Genomic DNA, 25,472 nt, shown 5'->3' on the forward strand with positions numbered 1-25,472 from the left:
CTTTGAACACCTGCTCTCTCTCTCTCTCTCTCCTCTGGAAAAGAAGCAATAGAAACTTAACAAATCCTTTGCCTGTTTACAAGGATTGGCAAGAGTTGTTCTAAGCAGAGCTCCTAGAGACTTAAGCCATGACCAGCCAGGTCCACTCTGCGCAACAGTCAGCACTGTGCGCCAGGTGCCAACTCTACATTCCTCTGCTCACCATCCGATTTCTCCCAGTGCGCTCCACCAGGCACCCCTACTTTGAGGGAATGCTGCGGCAGTTCCTTCATTGTCTTCCACTGTCCGCGTGGCCTTCGTGACTTCTCGAGGCTGGTTCTCCTTTCCGCCGCAGAGGGGTGGAAGCGGAAGTGGTTCCTTGGCTGAGCTCTCTCCTGGCCGCTGCAGAACGTTCCTTTTGTGAGCAGAGGGTGGTTTCAGACCAGAGTTGCTGCTTCTCATCTTGTCCAAAGTGGTAGGATCTTTCAAAGTGTTCTGAGCCCCGAATCTTCCGTCGAATGGGAATGGGGTTTAAGGTTTGAGTTCGAGGGGAAGGCACCGCTACCCGTTCCAGTGGCGAGGCTCGTGCTAGAACAGTCCTGCTTCTTCAGAGACTGTCTCTTCTTTCTCCTTCCCCCCTGCTTCTCGCCCCCGTTTCAAAGCTGCCCTGTGCAGTGTTTGGGGCGGAAGTTGCTGCTGAATAGGGCCAGATCAAAAGGCTGAAGAAGGGTGCCCCCTCCGGGTATCATTTTACGGTTCAGTTTGTACGTTTAAGATTGATGTATATTGAGAATTCAGTTGTTAATATTTTATTTTGGGGTTGCTGTTGACTGTTGTACTGTGAATATTTCCCTCCCACCCCACCAGCTTCCTGTCTGAATGTTTTAATGGCCCTCCTCTCCCTAGACCCTGCTGTGGGTGCGAGTGTGCATGTAGGTATGTATGAGAACTTGCTTGGTTATCGGAATACTCTCAAATGTGTATGGCCTTTGCCTTGTTGCCCGTATGTCATTCTCTGAGCAGTCCTCTCCAGCTGCACTGAATCCATGGTTTCTCACCCACTCAAGCAAGGACAGCCCAGACAGGCCCATCCTACCAGCACAGTGACTCGGAAAGCCCACAGCTGCTCCAACAAGCCCCGTTGCTTTGGATTCTGGGCAGTACGTTTCTGAAACGGGGCCGGTTTTTCTGCTTTCAAAGTATGACTTCCGTGGAGTGGAGTTGTGTGGCCCCTGGCTGTTGCATTGGCCAGAGGGAACCTTTATCGCCTCCCTTTCACGGTAAGCGTGGCCGCTCTTGACAAAAAGCCTCTTTTCTTTGGCTCCCGCGGTATAAAAGTGCTCCCAGCCCCACCTGGTTTTGCTCATGTTGTTTTGATCCCCCTCTGCTTTGTTATTTAAGAAAAAAGGATTGTATGGCTTAGACACTGAGGTGTGGTGGTTGTCAATCCAAAGAATCGTTTAGGCAAAGGTACAGCGTCTGTGTGCATCCGTGGGCTCTGCCATTGCATTGGGCTTCTGTTGGGAAACATCAGGTCCTGAGAACCGGAGGGGAAATAACCTAGGGGATGCTTTGTAAGAATCGGGTAGGCAGGGCAGTGCCTCAAAGATTTCTCCAGCCTAGCTGGGAGAAACCCCTGGGTTAAGGATACAAGAGAGAGGAACGAGAAGCATGAGTAGATAAGACCCCTCAGTGATTCATGATTCCTCTCCCTTTCTGTAAAACTGACAAACCTGCAGAATTATCCTGATACAGCTGATCTGCCTGTCCGAGGTCCAGGGTGAAAGAGAAACCCATTAAGGCCTAGGAAATGACGAGTGCAACCATGGGAGCTAGCTTGCTATGTCTTTGTCTTTCCTTTGATCTGCATAATTGGATTAGCTTTTTCTCTCCCAAACACAATTCAGCAAAAGTAGCTCTTGAGGTCCAGGGCCCAAACCTTGAGGTCAACGACCATTGAAGCAGTTTCTTTAAAAGCTTTATGTGAAACTCTTGGACACTGCTCAGAATTGCAGGATACACATCTCTTTGTGCCAAGCTTTCAGCTGGTAGGCGCACCCTACGTGCCGCAGCCATCACCAACGTAGTGCCCACGAGAAAGTTTGGACTACAACTCCCACCAGGCCCCAACCAGCACAGCTGGGAGCTGTAGTTCAAAACTTCTGGGGGGGCACCAGGTTGGCAAAGGCTTTTTCTAGGGAGAGTCTGTTCAGTTATCTGTAGACCTGGACACAAGATGTTCAGAAAATCCCTTTAAATAAATCTCTCTGCAAATTTGTTTCTGCTGTTTGTGGCATTAGACAACGTAACTGAGGTTGAAAAATAAACCACAAATCTCAGAGTGCTGTTCTCGCACAGCCGACACACTAGAAAAGCTAATGCAAGAGCCATCCATAATCCTATGACTGTAACACTGCTCAGCACCTTTGTACTGTACGTTGGTGGCTCGGCCCTGAAAGGATGGGGTGTTTGTTGATTTAAATCTGTCCTTATTTGACCCCGCAGATCCAATCCACTGGGTAGGACTCCAGTGTGGCGGAAATGAATGAGAGCAGCACAGCAGTGCAGCCATTTGTTTCAGTGGGTCTCACACAGGGACCGTACCCAGTGGAATGAACATAAATGGGCGCAACTGTCCTCTGAGAAACTTCCCAGACCTTTGGAAATAGCTCGTACATCGTTCCTTTTCTGTCCATATATCTTACAGCTTGTATCTGTTACCATCTCTCTTGTCTAGGAATGTAAAAGTGCTCCTAAAGATGTGTAATAAATAAATAAATAAAAATTCAATTGGATTTATTGTATGTAAAATAATAATAAAGCCTCTTCCTTCCCCTCCCCCATTGTTTTTAGTTACATTTTTTCGTATGCTGTTTCGCATTCACAGGTTTCCTTCCTTTTGGAAAAGGTGTTCATACACTGATGGGAAACTTGAGTCTTAGAATATAGTAGAATTTTATTAGATTTCTGCTGTTCCCTTTTGCCACCAGACTTTTAAACCAGTATGATTATAGAATCCTGAATCTGAATCTTTCCCCCCCCCCACCTACACTTCCTCGTTTCCCACCTGTTATCGAGGCCATTATTTCAGAAGGAGCAGTACTTTAATTCCTGCTTACTGTTTTAGTGCTGTTACATCTGTCTTTATTCTAATTCATTCATCTAGTATGTAGTTTTTTGGTCCTGTCTTGATTTATCGCTACAGTCGTACCCTGGATCCCGAACTCCCTGAAACTCAAGACGTTTTGGCTCCCGAACGCCGCAAACCCAGAAGTGATTGTCCCGGTTTGCGAACGTTCTTTTGGAACCTGAACGTCCCAATGGGGAATCAGAAGCCGCAATTTGGTTTTCAAATGTTCTGGATGTTGAATGGACTTCTGGAACGGATTCCGTTCGACTTCCAGGGTACGGCTATTTTTGGTTCTCATCCTGAGCATCGTGTTACAATGGGGCGTTCTCATCCATTTCAGTTGCAGTTTTCAGTTTGTGTTCTTTTCCTCACTGGGATGCAAGGCCCTGATGGCATTGCACTCCAAACTATCTTCCAAGTTTCCCCAAAGAGACATCTCCCTCACCATAACCTCTCTGAAGCATTCTGCAATGCAGGTATTGATACTGCGCAGCTCGAAGCAATAGGATGAATAAAAACTGACTCCTCTTGGAATAAAAATTATCCAGACCGAAAAGTATGGTTCCAAAAAACAGAACTTTCTTCAAAACAGACTTACAACAGTAATGAAACACCCAAACAGTTGCATAAAAACATGTGCTTCTCAAGCATGTTGCTTTTCTTTCCCAGTTTCTAAAACTGCTTGGAAGCTGTGGTAGACGTAACGTCCTCTATGTTGCGCAGGGGTGACAAGAGTTCTCCTGCTCATCACGGCTTTACTGCTTCCTGGTTCTGGCTCGGGGATAGGTCAGAGGAGAAGGAGAGGAAAGAGTGAGTGACCTTGCAAGATTACCTTTTTTCTAAACTGAAAAGTCCCGGAGATTACAACCTTTCTCCTTAGGCGAGGCGTTCCATCCCATGGATCATTTCAGTTGCTCTTTCCTGAACCTTTTCCCAACCCCGCAAAATCCTTTTTGAGGTGAGGCCACCAGAACTGTACATGGTATTATTCCAAATGCAATTGTACCACGGAGAGGAAAAATTCTCCAAAAACCTCACCTTCAGCTCCCTTTTAAAGGAGAGGGTGGGAGGTGCTTCAGAGAGCAATTTACTAACTCATTTCCTGAAGTGCCTTAAATTTCTCCCCCACCCCCCACAAAATCGTTGTCATTTTTGGGTGGCAATAGCACAAATTTTATGGCCTACTCACATCTGGGTCTGTGGTGGTCGAGCTTGCCTCTGCAATGTGTGTGTGTTGGGGGGGGGGTTGTGACACGGTTGCCCTTGACTACTAGCCCCTGCTCAACCTCCTGCCATGCTGGAATCTCAGCTAAAGCTTCTATGACAGACAGCCTCCCAATAGGACAAGAATTAGTGTGTCTTGTCACTCATGAGCCTGCTGCACTGGTAGATCCCTGGGTGATTCTGGTAGATCGTGAGATCCTTATTGTGTACAAAAAGTTACAGGAAGCTAAAAAAACTCTGCAATCCTCCCCAAAAAAGCTCAACAACTCAGGGCACTTCCCTCCTACAAAAAGCTCAGCAATTCTGGGGAATCCACCCACCCCACGCACACTCCTCCCTCCCTCCAATGACAATGGGTAGATCACTGCCAGTTTTTTTATACTGGGAGTACCAGTAGATCGCAGTCTCTTGGCCAGGCATCCCCAACCTGCGGCCCGCCAGATGTTTTGGCATACAACTCCCGTGATCCCTTGCTAACAGGAGCAGTGGTCAGGGATGATGAGAATTGTAGTCCAAAACATCTGGAGGGCCGAAGTTTGAGGGTGCCTGCTCTTGGGAGTTGGACATGCCTGTTCTATACAATAAGAACAACAGGAACTTCATGAACAATTCTGAAGAATACGTTGCCCACACATCAGCAAAAGACCAAGGCACTTTGCATAGGTACCTGATCATCTGCAAACGTAACAAAGGCAAAGCCTCTGAAGGGTTATTCAACGAAGACATCAATGACTTCTCCATACTGGCAAAAAACCTCAAATATCATCTGCATTCATGTCTTTGGTGCAACCCCGAATACACACCTTCCTCAGATTTGAAAATTCCTCTGAAGTTGGCTGGTGCCAATTCAGAACAAAAGATGATGATGATGATGATTGTTTTTAATATTAAAAAGCAATTTAAAAGAAGAAGCAGTACCCTCTTGCTGGGCAGCAGCAGTCCTTATGAAGCCTGTCAGGCCCTGCCCTGGGCCAGGTGGAGAAAGGCAAGAACAGGGCTCTCAGCAGGGCGGTCCTTGCTGGGAAGCAGCAGCAGTCCTTAGATTTTAATTAATAAAAAATGTTTTCATCTAGCTGTTTTAATAACCAACATACTGCATGCAGAGTTGTATACACACATATCTGCTCACTTGCACAGAAGCCCTTCTGCTATGAACACTTCCCACACTTCCATGTGCCTGTGCACCGGGAACAGAACTTAGGTCAAGCTTAGAAGACACTCCGTTACTTATAGGCATTTTTGAGAAATCTCACCAGACCGATCCGCTTCAACTGGCTGGATCTGCAGTCAGTCCTCTCCTAGGGTCAGGAGAAGAGATGAGATGGCTGTAACAACAATGGCATTGCACTACCAATTATGTACCAGTTCTACCCAGCTATTTCATGGGTTGAATTTCAAGATGAAGTACCGTAGTATCTGAAGAAGTGTGCATGCACACAGAAGCTCATACCAAGAACAAACTTAGTTGGTCTGAAAGGTGCTACTGGAAGGAATGTTTTTATTTTTTATTTTGTTTCGAAAATGAAGTAGTGCGAAAAATGTTTGATTTTCAGCAGAAGGTTTCATCCTGCTTTAATCATTTTCCCCAGGGGGTCCCCTTGTTCTCAGTTTGGGGGGGGGTCTTCTTTCCCTCTAATCTCTCTCCCCCCCCCGACTTCCACCTGCCTCCCCACAGCTTCTCCTGTTGAACTCCCGCCTGACTCCTCTCCCAGCAGAGATTCTCCTCACATTCCCCTCAAAGGTCCCCCCCTCACTCCCCTCCCCATGCTGTGTCGATTTTGCTGTAGATTGTAAGCCCCTTGGGGCAAAGCCAACATGGATAACGAACACATTTTGAAAAGAAATGCATAGCATGCGTCCAGTGTCAAAAAAGGAGTTAGGTAGTTCCCCCTCCTTAGTGTCCAATTTCCATATTGTCCTAATGAAACGGCCCCATTAAAAAGGTAATGGTAAAGTGGGCGCAGGATTTGGGAAACAATATTTACATGGAACACAATGAAGATGATACACAGATGGCACCATACCCCTGTAAAACTTGCCGAAATGTATAAAGGAACATCCTCAATATGCAAGAAAGATATAGGATCTTACTTTCACATGTGGTGGAAATGTGAAGTGATCTGTGAATTTTGGAATAATATCTATAGTGAACTTAAAAAACTATTTAAATTTACAGTCAAAAAGAGACCAGAATTTTTTTACTAGGTATTCTACCAACAGAAATTTTAAAAAGTATAAGACCACTGTTTATGTATTCAATTACTGCAGCCAGGATATTAGTGGCAAGGAATTGGAAGAACGAAAGTTTACCATCGATAATAGAATGGCAGATCCTTATGGCAGAGTACCTACAACTAGCCAAGCTAACTTGGGGAATTAAGGGAGTGCCGGACAAGAAAGTGTATGGAGAATGGAATATATTTAAAACATATTTAAAAACATATTGTACAAACAACAAAATACTTACAGAATTAGATTGATGCCTGTAAGCAAAAAAATATAGTAGATATTGTATTGGATTATATATTCATTTTCAAAAAATGAAACAACAAAAATCTGTGTAAGAAATAAGGACAACACGAATAGTATAGTGAGAATGTTTAGAAGTGATTCTTTTTAAATTTTTAATTATTGTAGTGTGTCATTTTATTATTAGTTTGTTATCTGTTTATTTTGTATAGTTCTATGTTGTAATGTTATGCGTACATGTGTGAAATCAATAAAGATTTATTTTTTAAAAAATCAGTGCTAGAACGGCTTCACCTGCAGGCCATGGGGAAAGGGGGGTGTTAGGTTGTGGGTGGACACAGCAGATGACACAGTGATTTCCAAGCAGCTCTTGTTTATTTTCAGGCTGGAACAGAAGTGAGTTGAAGAGCTCAGCAGCCTGCTTATATAGAACTCAGCTACAAGCAACAGTAACAACTTTCTGTAGTTACCCAATCCCTGAACGTCACTTTTCAATCCCTCATTTGCATGTGCAGACCTTGGAAGGAGTTAATTAGCTAACCTGTATATATTTACCTGAATGTATTGTTAGTATAGAAGTATAAAAGTGCCTCTGTTAAGCTTTTCTGTATGAAACTGCTCTGTAAAGCTGTGAACTCTGATCTGCATTGCACTGGCCAACTATGACTAAGTGTCTGGAGATAACAGTAGAACTGTCCTTGCAGAGAGGAACTGCCTAGGTCAGAGATAGGGTGGCCTTGCTGGAGTGCGCATGAGTTTAGCCCAACTCAGGGCTAAAAGTCCTTTTGCCTTATATGTAAAACAGGAAATGTTCCTTAAATGGACAAGGATGTACAGGAGGCAGAGCCAGAGAACTGTCTATAAGAACTGTCTGGAAATTGGCTAGTTTTGTACTTGCTTAGCTGTCTGAACACAGCAGGTACCTCTGCATGCAGAAATAAATCTTTCTCTCTCTGAAGCCAGAAGCCTCAGGTGTCTTTCTGCTCCCATGTTTTCTCACCGGGCGCAACCATGGGAGCCCGTAGGGGCAAATAAGGCTCCAACCTGAGTGAAAACAGCAGCAGAATGAACTATATACACACACCCCTAGTGGCCTAGAGTGAGAACGTCAATACATAACAATACATAATACATAACAGGGGGCTCTTCCCCAGACAAGCATGGAGACTGCCCTTCTGGCCCCTCGGAGTCCCAGTAGCCCTTTCAGGAAGGCCCTCACTCCACAGGCAGTAGTTCAAAAGGAGAAGTTGCTTCCACTCCGGATCTCTCAGGGGGCCAGTGGAGCCCAGTGGGGGGACTGGGATCCTCCCAGTCCAGCCCAGACAATAAAAAGATGGAGCTCTCAGAAGAGGAATCCGTTTTGGAAAACAGAACTTGGCTGTTTTCTGCTGAGGGTCTCCTGCCTTTCTTCCAAGGCTTCCTGGGGGCTGCAATGGCCAGAGGAAAAGACACGCTCACCCCTGAATCCCCTGCAGGGCCCTGGGGAGCAAGCAGAGCCTGTCTCCGTTTCCTTCCCCAAGGCCTTGGAGGAAACTTGGGGTGCAGAAGGAGGAACCCCCGAATGGAGCTTAGGCTCCTGGAAAATGGGGAAAGGAACATGATATGGCACTTTCCAGATGAGTCTAGGAATTGCCTCCAAGGTCCAGGGACTGATCCGCTGAGATGGGAGTAATCAGCCTCCCTACACTCTCAGGGTTGGGGGTGGCAGTCTCATCGGCAGTCCGCACCAACACCTGGCTCCAAATCCGGGAGGAGTGGGGGGGTCAGGGGGCACTGGATGGAAAGCACCGGGCGTTTCTTGGCAACTCTCCAAAGTCGCCTCCATGAGCAACAAGCTCCCATTTCTTAAGATGGAAAATTGGATTTAAGTGAGGGACATACCCCGAGCGAGGAGGGAGAAACTATTCTGCTAATTAATTCAGCCACTGAGGTGCTAAAAAGGATTTGAATGGAAGAAGGATTATCATCTGTGTGGAGGGGGTTTGACATGACCAAAGGGAGGGTGAGCCTTCTTTTTGTTTCACCTTTATTTTGTTTTGCTGTTTACCGGTACTTGGCAAAATCTCCTCTGGAAGGTCCGACTACCTGATTATTTAAAGAAGCAAGCGAGATTGGAAAAGTTTTGCATTCGCATTTGTTGACACAATATGGTTTTAATAATTATCAACAGCATGGAATTTACAGTGGAAAATCAGTCTGGGGAAAGCATTGGGCAGATGCCTTGATTTGATTTATCTGGACTGAATAGACTTGGCAGCTGACTGCAATGGGAGGATTCTTGGACCGACTTGGCAGAAACATCAGTTTGTGAAGAGATGCTGTGAACCTACAGAGGGGAATCCTGGGTTATAGTTAAATATAATATTGGAAAGTGAAATTGGAATAGCACAGCTGGATTGGAGCACAAAGAAAGGGGGGAAAGGACATAAAATGCATGCAGAAACACATTGTTTTGATTTAACTTGCTTGTCGGACAAACTCAGAGGCTGTTGAAAATAATGAAAGTTTAACAACAGAATGGCTTATGGGAACTAACAGAAATGATTATGAAAAGCAGTAGAAGTAGATGATCAGACCCCCCAACCTCAGAGCATGGGAAGACCTCCCAAAAATTTATAATTTGGCATATTTGGATTGCATGATCATTAGAAAAATTGTATAATTTGGAATATGTAATGTGGTTTGATTGGATTGTTAAAATGGAAAATTTAATAAATGTAATTTATAAAAAGAAAAAGTTTGCCTCTGCTTTGGCATGTAAACTGAACATCATACTAATAAAAATTTATGTTTTAAAATTTATTGCTGATTCATTTTTTGAATATTTTAAATACTGGTAGTTGTTTCTACTAATAATCTTGGTGTTTCCTAAACTGGAGGTTACTCAACAGAAACCCAAAGAAAAGGATGAAGTCTCCAAGTGGAAAAATAGGGCTTTATTGAAATACAAATGTGCCTGCAAAGAACTGCATCCCAAAAAGTGTTGCCACAGAAACTAGGGAGTTAAAGATGCTTTTACAAAATGTCATCTTGCTGAAGGGTTGGGAAAAGGCAGGATACTAAATACAGATGGGATTATTCTGGGGTGCATGTTCTGAATCATTGTTGCAACAGATGATTTTCAGACAGGGAGATGGCAATTTCCTTTTCACATTTTTTATATTAAGATTCTTTTATTTTGAATTAAGGAGAACACACATAGGAAGAGGAGAGTTGGAGGTGGGAGGGACCTGCAAGCAACATAGGGAAGCAAGGATCTCTCAGGGTGCTAGACGGGGAGAAGAGGGAGGAACCCAGGAAAGAGCTGCGGAGCCGCCTTCCTATGTGTTGACAAATCATATGATATATATGATACAAAAGTGATAAAGGATATTTTTTGTTATTCTTCCCGCCCCCTACTCTCTTCTATACAATTGTGTTTTGTGAGGGTTGTTTAATAATTTTTGCTATATTTCTTTTCCTTTTTTATTTTCCTTCTTTATGAATTTGTTGATGGGAAGTGAGATTGTGGCTGTAACAAAAGCTCTTTCCACATTCCAAGCACTGATAGGGTTTCTGCCCTGTATGAATTCTTTGATGGGAAGTGAGACTATCTTTCCGATTGAAGCTCTTTCCACATTTGAAGCACTGATAGAGTTTCTCCCCTGTATGAATTCTTTGATGGGAAGTGAGATGGGCGCTTTGACTAAAGCTCTTTCCACATTCCAAGCACTGATAGGGTTTCTGCCCTGTATGAATTCTTTGATGGGAAGTGAGATGGGCACTGTGACTAAAGCTCTTTCCACATTCATAGCACTGATATGGTTTCTCCCCTGTATGAATTCTTTGATGGGAAGTGAGACTGTGGCTGTGACTGAAGCTCTTTCCACATTCCAAGCACTGATAGGGTTTCTGCCCTGTATGAATTCTTTGATGGGAAGTGAGATGGGCGCTGTGACTAAAGCTCTTTCCACATTCCAAGCACTGATAGGGTTTCTGCCCTGAATGAATTCTTTGATGGGAAGTGAGATGGGCGCTTTGACTAAAGCTCTTTCCACATTCCAAGCACTGATAGGGTTTCTGCCCTGAATGAATTCTTTGATGGGAAGTGAGACTATCTTTCCGATTGAAGCTCTTTCCACATTCCAAGCACTGATAGGGTTTCTCCCCTGTATGAATTCTTTGATGGGAAGTGAGATTGTGGCGGTGACTAAAGCTCTTTCCACATTCCAAGCACTGATAGGGTTTCTGCCCTGTATGAATTCTTTGATGGGAAGTGAGACTATCTTTCCGATTGAAGCTCTTTCCACATTCGAAGCACTGATAGGGTTTCTCCCCTGTATGAATTCTTTGATGGGAAGTGAGATGGGCGCTTTGACTAAAGCTCTTTCCACATTCCAAGCACTGATAGGGTTTCTCCCCTGTATGAATTCTTTGATGGGAAGTGAGATGGGCGCTGTGACTAAAGCTCTTTCCACATTCATAGCACTGATAGGGTTTCTGTCCTGTATGAATTCTTTGATGCAAAATGAGACTCTGCCTGTGACTAAAGCTCTTTCCACATTCCAAGCACTGATAGGGTTTCTGCCCTGTATGAATTCTTTGATGGGAAGTGAGATGGGCGCTGTGACTAAAGCTCTTTCCACATTCATAGCACTGATAGGGTTTCTGTCCTGTATGAATTCTTTGATGCAAAATGAGACTCTGTCTGTGACTAAAGCTCTTTCCACATTCCAAGCACTGATAGGGTTCCTGGCCTGTATGAATTCTTTGATGGGAAGTGAGACTCTGCCTGTGACTAAAGCTCTTTCCACATTCCAAGCACTGATAGGGTTTCTGCCCTGAATGAATTCTTTGATGGGAAGTGAGATGGGCGCTTTGACTAAAGCTCTTTCCACATTCCAAGCACTGATAGGGTTTCTGCCCTGAATGAATTCTGTGATGGGAAGTGAGATGGGCGCTTTGACTAAAGCTCTTTCCACATTCCAAGCACTGATAGGGTTTCTGCCCTGAATGAATTCTTTGATGGGAAGTGAGATGGGCGCTTTGACTGAAGCTCTTTCCACATTCCAAGCACTGATAGGGTTTCTCCCCTGTATGAATTCTTTGATGGGAAGTGAGATTATCCTTCTGACTGAAGCTCTTCCCACCTTCTCTGCACTGATACCATTTCTCCCTACTCTGTGCTCTTTCATGTGAAGTGAGGCTATCCCTCTGAATGAAGCTCTTTCTTTGATGGGACGTGGACAGGGAGCTCTGACCGAAGTTCTCTCCACACTCTGACTTCTCAGCTATATGGATTCTGTTGTGTTCCCCCTTGTTCTTCCCTTCCAATTCATCACCATCTGCAATGAAGACAGTAGCTAATTAGAGCGTAAGTTATGTTAACCCTGCCAAAAGAGCTTCTGACTAGGCAATTGGCTATGCGATGTTGAATGTTCTCTGCTTTTTGTTTCAGTTTAAATCAATTTTCTGCTTTTTGTTTCAGTTTAAATCAATTCATGAACCCAGACCTCATACACTGACCACTGATGAAGAACCATATGTTATAAATATTCCGGCAAATGTATTCTGCTATTTTTGAGATATACAAATCATTTGAGAAGACTCAGTCTACATATTTCTATTCTTTAATTCATTATTCCTATTACCCTTATTTTTAAAAGCAAATTAAAAGTTATTCCAAAAAGAAAAGAAAAATGCAAGACACGGAGGCCCCATCTGCGTTCGATCGTGGCTAAAAGTCATGGCTTCCAGTGCTGTGCGATGTATCGGTAAGTTTTCTGACTTTGGTATGGCATTCAGACCACAGTACTGGTTTTAGACATTTTGAGCTGTGGTGCTGGGGACCTGTTATCTATTGCTAGCTCAAATTGCCTGCAGATGACAACGGCACACGCAGGGTGGTGGGGGAGGCAGAAATGGTGCTCTCCTTCTCCATCCCCATCCACCTGCCTGCCTCCCCCCACCCCCAAGCTGAGCAAGCCCCAATACCTCTCTGGTTCCATCCATCCTTGTCCCCATCTCCACTCCCCAGGATCGAACTCACCAGATCTCTTGGAGGTCTCTTGGAGGAAGCGCTCAGAGGTTGAGAGGAAGGATGCAGGAGACAACCTGACCAGGTCAACTGTCCATCTTCCCCCTTCCATCCTCGCTAGCTTTGCAGGATCCGTCTCTTTCATCCTTCCTGAGGAGTTGAGGAGCCAAAATAAGTTGCAGGGTGCTGGGAGAGAAGAAGAAGCAAAGGGAGCCTCAGAGGCCCTGCAGGGATTCTCCTGCCCTAGATATTCTCCTGCCCCTGGAGAAGCACAAATGGGGCAGCCCCTTCCCAACACAAGTTCCATTTGTAAACCTCTCCAGTGGTTTCAGTTGGTGACCTAAGAGTAGATCCCACTAAACTCAGTGGCGCTTATGGACAGAACTTGGTGAAAAAAGCAGTCACCATCCTGTCCCTAAGCCTGAAAACTGCAACCCCAGAGCCTGGGCAGAAAACAGACTAGTAGCTATTACAGTATATGTAGGTGCCCCCATGCTAGGTGCTTTGTATGGAGAGCCCTGTTGGTGCTCTTTGAGCTCTCTCATTGCAAGCCAGGCAGATGTTGTGGCCATATTTGCCTCTCTCAGGGGTTACATGGGGACCAAATCTGTATGTGGAAGCCGAGGAGCTGGTGATGCCACATTTGGCTCTGAAGCGCCCTCTCCGGTTGCATGGAGCCCGGACAGCCCCGTGGTTTTCCTCGGAGCTGAGGGCGATGAAACAATCGTTGAGATGGCTAGAGTGCCGGTGGCAGAAAACCCATTCTGAATCCGACCGGACACAGGTTAGAGCTCAACGTCGAGCCTACCAAGTGCCGATAGCCACGGCAAAGAAGACTTTCTTCACTGCCTCTATTGCATCTGCAGAAAATAGCAGCAGGAGACTCTTTAGAATAGAATAGAATAGAATAGAATAATAATTTATTGGCCAAGTACATTTTTCAATATACTCGGAATTTGCTTTGGCTACATTACAATGTAAATTTACAGAGCAAGAGCCGAGGCTGCCCTTCTTGGCGCCTCTTAAGATGTGTTGGTGAGTGTAGGCCCGCCTCCTAGGCCTGATGGAGTTGGCCAGAGGAGGGAGCGGTCTTCCCACTCACAGCAGCAGCAACAGCAGCAATGTTCCGGAGGCTTCTCTGGAGCCTCTTAAGCTGTGGCAGTTGAGTGTAGGCCCGCCTCCTAGGCCCGATGGAGTTGGCCAGAGGAGGGAGCGGTCTTCCCACTCACAGCAGCAGCAACAGCAGCAATGTTCCGGAGGCTTCTCTGGAGCCTCTTAAGCTGTGGCAGTTGAGTGTAGGCCCGCCTCCTAGGCCCGATGGAGTTGGCCAGAGGAGGGAGCGGTCTTCCCACTCACAGCAGCAGCAACAGCAGCAATGTTCCGGAGGCTTCTCTGGAGCCTCTTAAGCTGTGGCAGTTGAGTGTAGGCCCGCCTCCTAGGCCCGATGGAGTTGGCCAGAGGAGGGAGCGGTCTTCCCACTCACAGCAGCAGCAACAGCACCTCTTTCAGGTGATTCGGAATCTATCGGAACCACCTTCATCATCGCGGCCTGGTAGGGACCCCAAGATCTGCAATGCGTTTGCAAAGTTTTTTGCAGATAAAATCGCTCAGATTCAGAAAGAGCTAAACTCCACCGTGGGAGCAGGGCCGGGGCGGGAGTCCATGCCAGAGTCCTGTCTAGTCTAGTGCATGGGATCAATTTCAATCTGTTACCTCTGAGGATGTGGACAGGCTGCTTGGACGAGTGAAACCAACCACCTGCCTTCTTGATCCTTGCCCATCCTGGCTTATAAAAGCTAGCCGGGAGGGGCTGGGCGATGGGCTCCACGGGGTGGTGAATGCTTCCCTCTGTGAGGGAGCATTCCCAGACCCGCTGAAAGAGGCAGTCATTAAACCGCTTCTTAAAAAAACATCTTTAGACCCTGGATTATCATCTGTGTGGAGGGGGTTTGACATGCCCAAAGGGAGGGTGAGCCTTTTATTTTGTTTCACCTTTATTTTGTTTTGCTGTGTTACTTGGCAAAATCTCCTCTGGAAGGTCCGACTACCTGATTATTTATATAAGCAAGCAAGATTGGAAAAGTTTTGCATTCGCATTTGTTGAAACAAAATGGTTTTAATAATTATCAGCTGCGTGGAAACGGCTTTACAGTGGAAAATCAGGCTTTTGGCTTGCTTGGAAAAGGATGAAAAGATTTCCCAGTTTGATTTATTCATCAGTAAAGAAGTGACATCTCATTAACGACTGGAGAGACACCAAATAACTCTGGATGTTTGCCTGGGATTTATGGCGGAGTGTGTGTGATTCAGTTCTAAAATCAGCAAACGGCCAAGAGCGAAAATGAAACTAACTTTGTTGGGTCTGACCAGGTTGTTGATTCAAATTATATAGCCATAGGGGGAGGCAAGCCTCTAACACTCTATTTCTTGATATTTGCATTTCCAGTTTTATGTGGCAAAACCTTCCCTGGAAAGGCTAATGTTTGAATGACGGCTGGTCTGGGGAAAGTAATGGGCAGATGCCTTGATTTGATTTATCTGGACTGAATGGACTTGGCAGCTCCTTTGATCCCTGGCAAGCCGAGTGCAGCCAGCTCAGCCCTCTCGCTCTCTCCTTTTCTCCACGGAGAGCCCTTGCACCTGCCCAGAGAGGCTTCCCTTGAGGCTCTGGGCTGGAGATCTGAGCTGATCTGGAGGAGGATCTGGCAGGGGGAAAGGAGGGTCTGGCAGGGGCTCCTCCATTGGAAGGGGGATTCTGGTCATTCCCCCCCAACCCCTCCCCAAAGAGGAAGCAGCGCCTCGATGCAAAGAGCAGAGCTGCAGACCTCCTGGAAACTCACCCCTCCCCCGGCTTGGCAGAGAGGAATTGGGGGCAGGAGGACCCTCTGCTCCCAGACTTGGGAGTCTCCCCCCCCCCCGCCATTCAGAAGAACACCTCCCATCAGCCCTGGGACCCCCTTCTCCCCCAGGCACCCAAGAGGGAAGAGAGAGGAGACTCACCGGATTCTTCCCAGGAGGGAAACCGAGGCAGCACCTGGAGGAGACCAGAGATGCCGGAATGGGCTGGGCACGGAGGGAGGGGCGGGGGGGTTCTGCTCTGGAAGACCTGCCCCGTCTCTCTACTTCCTGTCCTCTCTAGGACTCCAGCTCTCCTCGATTTAACCCTTCGCGAGCTAGGCGCAGCCAGCTGGCCGCTCTCCCTCTCTCCCAGAATCCGGATGGTCCAGGGCATGTGCAGAGTTCTCTGTGATTCTCGGCTCAGAGGCCATCAAGACAGCAGCCTCGTCCCCTGCCCGCAGATGGGAGGGGGTATAAATAATAAATTCTTCTCCTCCTCCTTCTTGTCCTTTACCTGTTCACTAGCTGACTGAAAGTCTCTTGCAATATTAGGAGGGTATTTGAGAGAGATCCCAGTCCCTTTGAAGCAAATGGCCCCGTTGGTAAATCAGGAGGCTCTCGATCTCAGGGTCGTGGGTTCGAGTCCCACGTTAAGCAAAAAAAAAAAAAAATCCTGCGTTGCAGACGGTTGGACTGGATGACCCTTGCGGTCCCTTCCAGCTCGACAATTCGAGGAGAAGGCCTCCAACAGGAGGTGGGGAGATCGCCCCCTTTATCGGATTTCCTCCCCTTGCAACGTTGGGGGGGGGGGAGAGAGAAACTCAGCGGGTGCAGCTTCCCTTGAAAGGAGACAAGGGGCTGGCGGGGGAAACATCTCCTGGGTATGGAGACCCCCGATATGACACCCCCACCCTTAAAATAAGAACCAGGCCCTTTACAAAGCCCAGCCTGTCCCCTTCCCATCCCTGCTTCTCAATCACTTGAATGGACTTGAAGCACCTCTAAATTCAGCCTCACTGTGACACCCATTTTGCAGGCAACATAACTGAGGCTGGGAAACTTCACCCCATTCACTGTGGCGCTGATGCCGCATCTCCCAGCCTGGGCATGAGTTATTAATCATTATGCACACACACACACCTTGATTTTTCTCCTTTCCAGCACTCCTGCGTTAAAAAGTAAACAAAATTAAATGATTCTCTGGATCTTCAGTGTCAGCAAACACTCCTTCCGCAATCTCTGTTTTCAAACCACCAGGGACAGAGTTTCTTTCCTTGGAGGTTTTCCAGACAGAGGCAGGAAGGCCAAATGTCGGGGATCCTTTAGGTAAGATAAGCAAGATTGGAAAAGTTTTGCACTCGCATTTGTTGACACAATATGGTTTTAATCATTATCAACTGCGTGGAATTTACAGTGGAAAATCAGTCTGGGGAAAGTATTGGGCAGATGCCTTGAATTGATTTATCTAGACTGAATGGACTTGGCAGCTGACTGCAATGGGAGGATTCTTGGCAGAAACATCAGTTTGTGAAGAGATGCTGTGAACCTACAGAGAGGAATCCTGGGTTATAGTTAAATATAATATTGGAAAGTGAAATTGGAACGGCATAGCAGGATTGGAGCAAAAAGAAAGGGGAAAGGGACATATTGTTTTGATTTAACTCGCTTGTCGGACAAACTCAGAGGCTGTTGAAAATAATGAAAGATTAACATCAGAATGCCTTATGAGAACTATCTGAAATGATTATGAAAAGCAGTAGAAGTAGGAGATGATCAGACCCCCCAACCTCAAAGCATGGGAAGACTTCCCCAAAATTTAGAATTTGGCATATTTGGATTGCATGATCATTAGAAAAATTGTATAATTGTATAATTTGGAATGTATTATGTGCTTTCATTGGATTGTTAAAATGGAAAATTTAATAAGTATCATCAATAAAAAGAAAAGATGACCTCTGCTTTGGCATGCCCCCCCAACCACGTGTAAACTGAACATCATGCTAATAAAAACTTGTGTTTTAAAATTTATTGCTGATTCGTTTTTTGTATGTTTTAAATAGCTGTTTCTACCAATAATCTTGGTGTTTCCTAGACTGGAGGTTACTCACAAAGAAACCGAAAAGAAAAGGAGGAAGTCTCCAAGTGGAAAGATAGGCCTTTATTGAAATACAAATGTGCCTGCAAAGAACCGCATCCCAAAAAGTGTTACCACAGAAACTAGGGAGCTAAAGATGCTTTTACAAAATGTCATGGCTAAAGTCTTGAGGGCAGAAACCGGAAAATACTGTTTCCTTCCGGAAGATTTGTGCTGTGTTATCTCAAAGTCATGCTGAGCCAGAAAGATAAATCTGAGCTCAGTGGGCTGGTTTCTCTTTCTTTCGTTTTCTACCTTTCACGTCTGCTATGTTACCTGAAGTTTTTTTTCCAGTAAAGCTGCTGAAAACCCTTTAGTAGAAAGTTCTTATTTTTCCAATGAACTTTGCCTCTGCGTGATTTATTAAGAACCAGATGCATCCACTCCAAAGAAGCTTCTGCAGCTCTGCTCTCCATCCAGACTTGGAGCGCCTTAACACTGAAGACCCAGAAAAGGAGACCGAGGGGAATGTGTAGGTCATAAACTGGGAGTCCTTGGAAAGGAGTCGCTGGGAGAGGCAGAAGGTTGTGTTGAGCAGGCGAGGGAAGAACAGTAGGATAAAGAGCTTCATGGAAAGACGAGGTTGGACTGAGCTGGTGCGGGAATGATCGGCAGAGGAAAATGTACAGCCAGCCAAAGGGGAAGCAATGGAACTTCTGGAACTGTGAACAATGCAAGCTATGATCTAGTCTGAGGAAAGGGAATTAAGATGCATTCTTTCCCATCCCGTGGATTAATATGTCCAAAGATTAGGAAAAGAAAGAAGAGCAAGCAGGATTGGATGAACACATAGGAAGAGGAGAGTTGGAGGTGGGAGGGACCTGCGAGGAACGTAGGAAAGGAAGGATCTCTCAGGGTGGGAGACGGGGAAAAAAGGTGGGCACCCAGGGAAGAGCTGGGGAGCCTGCCTTCCTATGTGTTGATGAATCATATGATATACATGAAACAAATGTGATAACTGGTATTTTTAGTTATTCTCCCCCCCTTCTCCTTTCTATACAATTGTGTTTTGTGAGGGTTGCTTAATAATTTTTGCTATATTACTTTTCTTTTTAGTTTTTCCCTCTGTATGAATTCTTTGATGGGAAGGGAGATTGTGGCTGTAACAAAAGCTCTTTCCACATTCGAAGCACTGATAGGGTTTCTGCCCTGTATGAATTCTTTGATGCAAAGTGAGATGGGAGCTGTTCCTGAAGCTCTTTCCACATTCCAAGCACTGATAGGGTTTCTGCCCTGTATGAATTCTTTGATGGGAAGTGAGATGGGCACTGTGACTAAAGCTCTTTCCACATTCATAGCACTGATAGGGTTTCTCCCCTGTATGAATTCTTTGATGGGAAGTGAGACTGTGGCTGTGACTGAAGCTCTTTCCACATTCGAAGCACTGATAGAGTTTCTGCCCTGTATGAATTCTTTGATGGGAAGTGAGACTGTGGCTGTGACTGAAGCTCTTTCCACATTCCAAGCACTGATAGGGTTTCTGCCCTGAATGAATTCTTTGATGGGAAGTGAGATGGGCGCTTTGACTAAAGCTCTTTCCACATTCCAAGCACTGATAGGGTTTCTGCCCTGAATGAATTCTTTGATGGGAAGTGAGACTATCTTTCCGATTGAAGCTCTTTCCACATTCGAAGCACTGATAGGGTTTCTCCCCTGTATGAATTCTTTGATGCAAAGTGAGATGGGTGCTTTGACTAAAGCTCTTTCCACATTCGAAGCACTGATAGGGTTTCTGCCCTGTATGAATTCTTTGATGGGAAGTGAGATTGTGGCTGTGACTAAAGCTCTTTCCACATTCAAAGCACTGATAGGGTTTCTGCCCTATATGAATTCTTTGATGGGAAGTGAGATTGTGGCGGTGACTAAAGCTCTTTCCACATTCGAAGCACTGATAGGGTTTCTCCCCTGTATGAATTCTTTGATGCAAAGTGAGATGGGTGCTTTGACTAAAGCTCTTTCCACATTCGAAGCACTGATAGGGTTTCTGCCCTGTATGAATTCTTTGATGGGAAGTGAGATTGTGGCTGTGACTAAAGCTCTTTCCACATTCGAAGCACTGATAGGGTTTCTGCCCTGTATGAATTCTTTCATGGGACGTGAGATCACCACTCCAACGAAAGCTCTTTCCACATTCGAGGCACCGATAGGGTTTCTCCCCTGTATGAATTCTTTGATGGGAAGTGAGATTTGCGCTTTGACTGAAGCTCTTTCCACATTCGCAGCACTGATAGGGTTTCTCCCCTGTATGAATTCTTTGATGGATAGTGAGCTTAGCTCCCTCCCGGAAGCTCTTCCCACATTCTCTGCACTGATACCATTTCTCTCTACTCTGTGCTCTTTCGTGTGAAGTGAGGCTATCCCTCTGAATGAAGCTCTTTCTTTGATGGGAGGTGGACTGGGAGCTCTGACCGAAGTTCTCTCCACACTCTGACTTCTCAGCTATATGGATTCTGTTGTGTTCCCCCTTGTTCTTCCCTTCCAATTCATCACCATCTGCAATGAAGACACAAGCTAATTACAGCGTAAGTCATGTTAACTATGCCAAAAGAGCTCCTGACTAGGCAATTGGCTATGCCATGTTGAATGTTCTCTGTTCACTCGTGCTTCTCCTTATTATTATTTTTTAATAGTAATTTATTATTTTTCGTATAAAGAACAAAAACAAAAACACTACACATACACAAATACACAATGAAAAACACAATAAACAATATACAAATCCAACAACAATCACAATAAACATAAGTAAAAACATATACAAACCTAAATAAACACTTATCTTTATACCATTCTAGTTTCTATCTTCTCAACACGGGGCGGGACTTCCCCCGCTCCCTCCACTGCATTCAAAATCCATATATATTTTGGGTAACTTTGTATCCTTTTCCTTAAACATTAACCATATCTCTTGATAATCTTTTAGATTTAATTAATCAAATATAATTCATCACTTAAACCAAATATCCTAATACAGGTGGGTAGCCGTGTTGGTCTGCCATAGTCAAAACAAAATCGAAAATTCTTTCTAGTAGCACCTTAGAGACCAACTGAGTTTGTATGAGCTTTCGTGTGCATGCACACTTCTTCGGATACCTGAAGAAGTGTGCATGCACACGAAAGCTCATACCAGGAACAAACTCAGTTGGTCTCTAAGGTGCTACTAGAAAGAATTTTCGATTTTGTTTCAAATATCCTAAGATATTCTTAAACAATTAGATCGTTTACAATAAAACCTCTTATAAGCAGTTTTATCTAACATTAACTAGCTAAAGCCAATTCTACTGGCTAATTCTGCTCAAATATTCAGTTTTACACAATTGACTAAATAATCTTTATATTTCTTCCACTCCTGCGACACCTTCTCCTCCCTCTGGTCTCGGATTCTCGCGGTCAGTTCGGCGAGTTCCATAAAATCCATTAGCTTCATCTGCCATTCTTCCACTGTCGGGATCTCTTCACCTTTCCAGTTTCTTGCAAGTAAAATTCTAGCGGCTGTTGTGGCATACATAAAAAACACTCTATCCTGACTGGGTATCTCGTCATTAGTCATGCTCAGGAGGAAGGCCTCTGGTTTCTTACAAAAGGTAATTTTCATTACCTTCTTGAGTTCATTATAAATCTTATCCCAGAAGGCCTTTACCCCTGGACATGACCACCACATATGATGAAAGGTACCTTCTACAGATTTACATTTCCAACACACATTACTCATTGTAGGGTTCATCTTAGCTATCTTAACTGGTGTCAGATACCATCTATAAATCATTTTCATAATATTTTCTCTTAAACTATTACAGGCCGTGAATTTCATACCTTCCTTCCACAACTTCTCCCAGTCATCCATCATAATATTGTGTCCCACATCTTTCGCCCAGTCTATCATTGCCGATTTAACCAGTTCATCTTTCGTATGCCACTCTAGCAACAAATTATACATCCTGGAAAGGTTTTTAGAGTTCGGTTCTATTAGCTCCGTTTCCAGCTTTGATTTTTCCATTTGAAAACCAATCTTTTTGTCTGCTTTGAAAATCTCATAAATTTGATGATATTGCAGCCAGTCGGCGACTTCATTTTTCACTAGGTCATAACTTTTCAGCTTAAACGAGTCGCCTTCTCGCTGCAATATATCTACATATCTTAACCATCTTGCAGGCATATTAGGTCTCTTGTAGGCCTTGGCCTCCACAGGTGAGATCCATCTAGGTGTCTTTCTCTCTAACAAGTCTTTATATCTCGTCCAAACCTGATACAGGGCTTTTCTCACTATATGATTCTTAAGTGCTTCTCCTTTTTGTTTCAGTTTAAAGCAATTCATGAACCCAGAACTCATACACTGACCACTGATGAAGAACCATATGTTATAAATATTCCGGCAAATGTATTCTGCTATTTTTGAGATATACAAATCATATGAGAAGACTCAGTCTACATATTTCTATTCTTTTATTCATTATTCCTATTACCCTTGTTTTTAAAAGCAAATTAAGTTATTCCAAAAAGAATAGAAAAAGGCAACACACGGTGGCCCCATCTGTGTTCAATCGTGGCTAAGGGTCGTGGCTTCCAGTGCTGCGCGATGGATCGGTAAGTTTTCTGACATTGGTATGACATTCAGATCACTGCATTTCAGACATTTTGAGCTGTGGTGGCCGGGGACCTGTGATCTATTCCTAGCTCAAATTGCCTGCAGATGACAACAGCGCAGGCAGGCAGGTGGGGGAGGCAGAAAAGGTGCTCTCCTCCTCCTTCTCCATCCACCTGCCTGCCTCCCCCCACCCCCAAGCTCAGCAAGCCTCAATACCTCTCCGGCTCGATCCATCCATGTCCCCATCTCCACTCCCCTGGAACTCACCAGATATCTTGGAGGTCTCTTGGAGGAATCGCTCAGAGGTTGAGAGGAAGGATGCAGGAGACAACCTGAGCAGGTCAACTGTCCATCTTCCCCCTTCCATCCTCGCTAGCTTTGCAGGATCCGTCTCTTTCATCCTTCCTGAGGAGTTGAGGAGCCAAAACAAGTTGCAGGGTGCTGGGAGAGAAGAAGAAGCAAAGGGAGCCTCAGAGGCCCTGCAGGGATTCTCCTGCCCTAGATATTCTACTGCCCCTGGAGAAGCACAGCCCCTTCCCAACACAAGTCCCATTTGTAAACCTCTCCAGTGGTTTCGGTTGGTGACCTAAGAGTAGATCCCACTAAACTCAGTGGCGCTTATGGACAGAACTTGGTGCAAAAACCAGTCACCATCCTGTCCCTAAGCCTGAAAACTGCAACCCCTGAGCCTGGGCAGAAAACAGACTAGTAGCTATTACAGTATATGTAGGTGCCCCCATGCTAGGTGCTTTGTATGGAGAGCCCTGTTGATGCTGTTTGAGCTCTCTCATTGCAAGCCAGGCAGATGTTGTGGCCATATTTGCCTCTCTCAGGGGTTACATGGGGACCAAAGCTTTATGTGGAAGCAGAGGAGCTGGTGATGCCACATTTTTGAAATACTGGTATCATGATAATAGTAATGATAATAATTTATTATTTGTACCCTGCCCATCTGGCTGGGTCTCCCCAGCCACCCTGGGTGGCTTCCAACAAATATTAAAATACAGTGGTGCCTTGCAAGACAAAATTAATTCATTCCGCGAGTGCCGTCGTATAGCGGAAATTTCGTCTTGCGAGGCACAGTCGGAGGAAGCGCGGCTGTACGGGGGGGGAGGGGGGAATCGCAAAACGTATCCGTTTTGCGAGTCACGGCCATAGGGAAATTCGTCTTGCGAGTCACCCTTTCGCTAACAAATGCCTTTCGTCTAGCAAGTTTTTCGTCTAGTGAAGTATTCGTCTAGCAAGGTACAACTGTACATTAAAATGTCACAGATTAAAAACTTCCCTAAACAGGGCTGCCTTCAGGAACAGTGGTACCTCGGGTTACATGCACTTCAGGTTACAAATTCCGCTAGCCCAGAAATAACGCTTCAGGTTAAGAACTTTGCTTCAGTATATGAACAGAAATCATGCTGTGGCAGCGCAGCGGCAGTGGGAGGTCCCATTAGCTAAAGTGGTGTTTCAGGTTAAGAACAGAGCTCCGGAACGAATTAAGTACTTAACCAGAGGTACCACTTTATTTTCTAAATGTCGGATAGTTGTTTATCTCTTTGACCTCTGATGTGAGGGCGTTCCACAGGGCGGGCACCACTACCAAGAAGGCCCTCTGCCTGGTTCCCTGGAACTCCACTCCCTTAGAACTCACCAGATCTCTTGGAGGTCCCTGGGAGGGAGCGCTCAAAGGCTGAGAGGAGGGATGCAGGAGACAACCTGACCAAGTCAACTGTCCATCTTCCCCCTTCCATCTTTGCTAACTTTGCAGGATCCGTCTCTTTCATCCTTCCTGAGGAGTCGAGTAGCCAAAACAAGTTAATACCCCACCCCACAATATCTAAGTTGTCTGTGTTTATACACCATCTTCGCAAGTCTCCAGCCTCGAAATGTGGCCCCCACCCTGGCCTGGAAGCCATCAAAGTATATATCTTCCACATGTCCTCAATCTGTTGTCTTCTTAAGAACACCAGGCATGCATACCCTTTTAAAACTTCAGAGGGGAGCTTTATGCTCCTCTTGTGACAAGATTCCCATGACAGGCGAGATCCTGCCCCAAGTGTAGCAGACAGATAACAATCTGAATCACAACGCCTACCCACTCTATAGTGGGATGAAGCCCAGACAAGACCAAGGGTGGTATTTGACTTGACCCAGGGACCCAGAAAATGTCAATGCTTTCCTTTGCATTGTGATGGAGTAAGTGTGAAAGACTACCGGGTATATTTCACTGAAGGGGCCAAGAGGGAGAGAGCAGAGGCTGCATCTCCTGTCTTGCAGGAGAGTCAGCAAGAGAATGGAGAGTGGGGTCATGCTGGGAGAGAAGGGTTGATGGAGCTGAGTCTGGTCTGCTCTGTCTGGCAGAGCTTCTCTCCAGAGGGATTCTTGCAGCAGTGGTCTTTCCTTGCCAGCCAAGAGACCCCTCAGGGATGGTGTCCAGTCTCTGGTGACTCTAGGACATCAACTCTGCTCAATTAACCCTTCGCAAGCTGAGTGCAGCCAGCTGGCCGCTCTCCCTCCCTCCCAGAATCTGGGTGGTCCAGGGCATGTGCAGAGTTATCTGTTATTCTCGGCTCAGAGGACATCAAGACAGCAGCCTCGTGCCCTGCCCCCAGATGGGTGGGGTATAAATAATAAATTCTTCTCCTTCACCTGCTCACTAGCAGACTGAAGGTCTGTTGCAATATTAGGAGGGTACTTGACAGAGACCCTAGTCCTTTTGGAGCAAATGGCTCCGTTGGTAAATCAGGAGATCCTTGGTCTCAGGGTTGTGGGTTCCAGTCCTACATTAGGCAAAGACAGGGGTGGGGGGAGATTGGTAGGAAGAGTTGCTGGGCAGCATGGCCAGGATCTGCTACGTTCAGCGTGGGGGGGGGGTTTGGCCTGGGATAGTCCCTCCGTTTTGCTTTCCGCTTCCTGGAAGTGTCCCAAATAAGGCCCATTGCCCCTTGGTGCTGGGCTAGGTGGGAGGGGTTCCCTTGGTGTTGACCCAAATTGTGCTGCTGCTGCTGCTGCTGCTGCTTTGGGGTTCTCCTGGGGTCCTTCTGCTCCTAGAGTCACCCCAGGGGCCATCTAGTCCACCCCCTTATACTTCTCCTTCTCACAG

General features: G+C 45.6%; 2 protein-coding genes across 2 annotated transcripts; both read right to left on the bottom strand.

Moving 5' to 3' along the window:
• Positions 1-10,327: 10,327 nt before the first annotated feature.
• On the bottom strand, positions 10,328-13,126 carry LOC117047830 (zinc finger protein 883-like; the record flags this gene model as incomplete). Its single annotated transcript, XM_033151056.1, has 2 exons — positions 12,831-13,126; positions 10,328-12,126 (listed from the first exon to the last, which is right to left on the bottom strand). Coding segments are annotated over exons 1-2 (2,094 nt in total), but the record flags the coding sequence as incomplete, so codon positions are not given.
• Positions 13,127-15,413: 2,287 nt separating this feature from the next.
• LOC117049261 (zinc finger protein 883-like) lies at positions 15,414-24,175 on the bottom strand. The gene is made up of 4 exons (XM_033154001.1): positions 24,021-24,175; positions 22,643-22,816; positions 18,835-20,283; positions 15,414-15,520 (listed from the first exon to the last, which is right to left on the bottom strand). Exons 1-4 carry the CDS (start codon positions 24,151-24,153, stop codon positions 15,414-15,416), a joined length of 1,863 nt encoding a protein of 620 aa, XP_033009892.1. The 5' UTR covers positions 24,154-24,175.
• Between the last annotated feature and the right edge of the window lie 1,297 nt (positions 24,176-25,472).

The sequence above is a fragment of the Lacerta agilis genome, chromosome 6, assembly GCF_009819535.1.
Source record: "Lacerta agilis isolate rLacAgi1 chromosome 6, rLacAgi1.pri, whole genome shotgun sequence".
Lineage (NCBI taxonomy): Eukaryota > Metazoa > Chordata > Lepidosauria > Squamata > Lacertidae > Lacerta > Lacerta agilis.

Coding starts and splice junctions, on each gene's coding strand:
- LOC117049261 (XM_033154001.1), bottom strand. CDS start 24,153: ATGAAAGAGACGGATCCTGCAAAGTTAGCAAAGATGGAAGGGGGAAGA. Junction 22,817..24,020: donor AGGGACCTCCAAGAGATCTG/GTGAGTTCTAAG, acceptor CTTCTCTCCCAG/CACCCTGCAACTTGTTTTGG. Junction 15,521..18,834: donor GGGAAAAACTAAAAAGAAAA/GTAATATAGCAA, acceptor TCCCCCTGCCAG/ATCCTCCTCCAGATCAGCTC.